At 36.1% G+C, this 1,172-nt stretch overlaps 1 protein-coding gene across 1 annotated transcript in view; it reads left to right on the top strand.

Annotated features, from left to right (window-relative positions):
- LOC107557573 (tenascin-like) overlaps positions 1 to 1,172 on the top strand; it is an 82,442-nt gene that overhangs the window by 28,917 nt on the left and 52,353 nt on the right. The window contains exon 4 of the mRNA XM_016241047.1: positions 555 to 946. Within this exon, the coding sequence (XP_016096533.1) occupies positions 555 to 946 (392 nt within the window). The remainder of the gene's footprint in view (positions 1 to 554; positions 947 to 1,172) is intronic.

Below are 1,172 nucleotides of genomic sequence, written 5' to 3'. Positions count from 1 at the left end.
ATGCTGAAAATTCAGCTTTGATCACAGAAATAAATAACATTTTAAGATATATTCAGGTAGAAAACAGTTCTTTTAAATTGTAATGATATTTCACAATATTGCCATTTTTCTGTATTTTGATCAAATAAATGCAGCCTGAGCAGAATAGACTTCTAGACTTAAACATAAAAAAATCTACTACATAGTACACTATTTTAGATCCATCTTTTTGCACAAATAAAGTGCTGAACATGCTTGATTTTTTTTTTTACTTTGACAGCAAACTCACACCATATGTGTCCCTGAGAAATCCATTAGCTTTATATAGAGGAACATTAGTGGTGAAGGTCAATGCAGACAACAATTAAAGTCATGTCAAAAGGTCCAAAAACTGCCGTTAATAAGAAACCTAAGTTAATTTACTCAGTGTAGTTCAATTCAAACCTCTCAGCAGTTTGATTGGATGTTTTTTTCCAGTCACCACAGTGGAGACATGGATAATTTTCCTACTATTTGGCACAAAAGATCATTCACTCTCTCAACATGATGTAAATGACCCTTAATATCTTTCCCAGTCTCACCACCGGAAGACCTGACCATTACAGATGTGACCACGGAGAAGGTGAACCTCACATGGAAGAACGAGATGCTGGTGGCGGAGTATTTGGTTACATACGTCCCGACGTCACCAGGCGGCCTGCAGTTGGACTTCCGTGTGCCTGGAGATCGTAAGTCTGCTACCGTCTCTGAGCTGGAGCCAGGAATCGAGTATCTCATCAACGTTTATGCCATCCTCAACAACAAGAAGAGCATTCCTGTCAGCGCCAGAGTGGCCACATGTATGTTCACACGCCCTGATCAACATTACACAAATGCAATCACTATACAAAACTGTGAAGCGTATATTTATATACATAAATGGAACTTAAATGTTTGTCTAACGCTGGACATGTGGTATTTTGCAGTTGTGCCATTCTCATAATTAGAAAACCATCATCTAGCCAATAATACTAATACTTGCATTACAAAAAAAATCCCATTCTTAATGTGTTTTTCAATACAAAAAAATACAAAAAACAAGATAAATTCACCTGAGGCAAAATTGCATGAGATGACAAAAATCTTAAATACAAGAAAATGTATCTCATATTTCGTCTTTGATAGATTGTTCATGTTTTTCATTTATTTAAAGG

Source organism: Sinocyclocheilus grahami, unplaced genomic scaffold (assembly GCF_001515645.1).
Source record: "Sinocyclocheilus grahami isolate Dianchi unplaced genomic scaffold, SAMN03320097.WGS_v1.1 scaffold609.1, whole genome shotgun sequence".
Taxonomy (NCBI): domain Eukaryota; kingdom Metazoa; phylum Chordata; class Actinopteri; order Cypriniformes; family Cyprinidae; genus Sinocyclocheilus; species Sinocyclocheilus grahami.
Note: the sequence above shows the minus strand (reverse complement) of the source record. Positions and strands in the feature narration are given on the sequence as shown.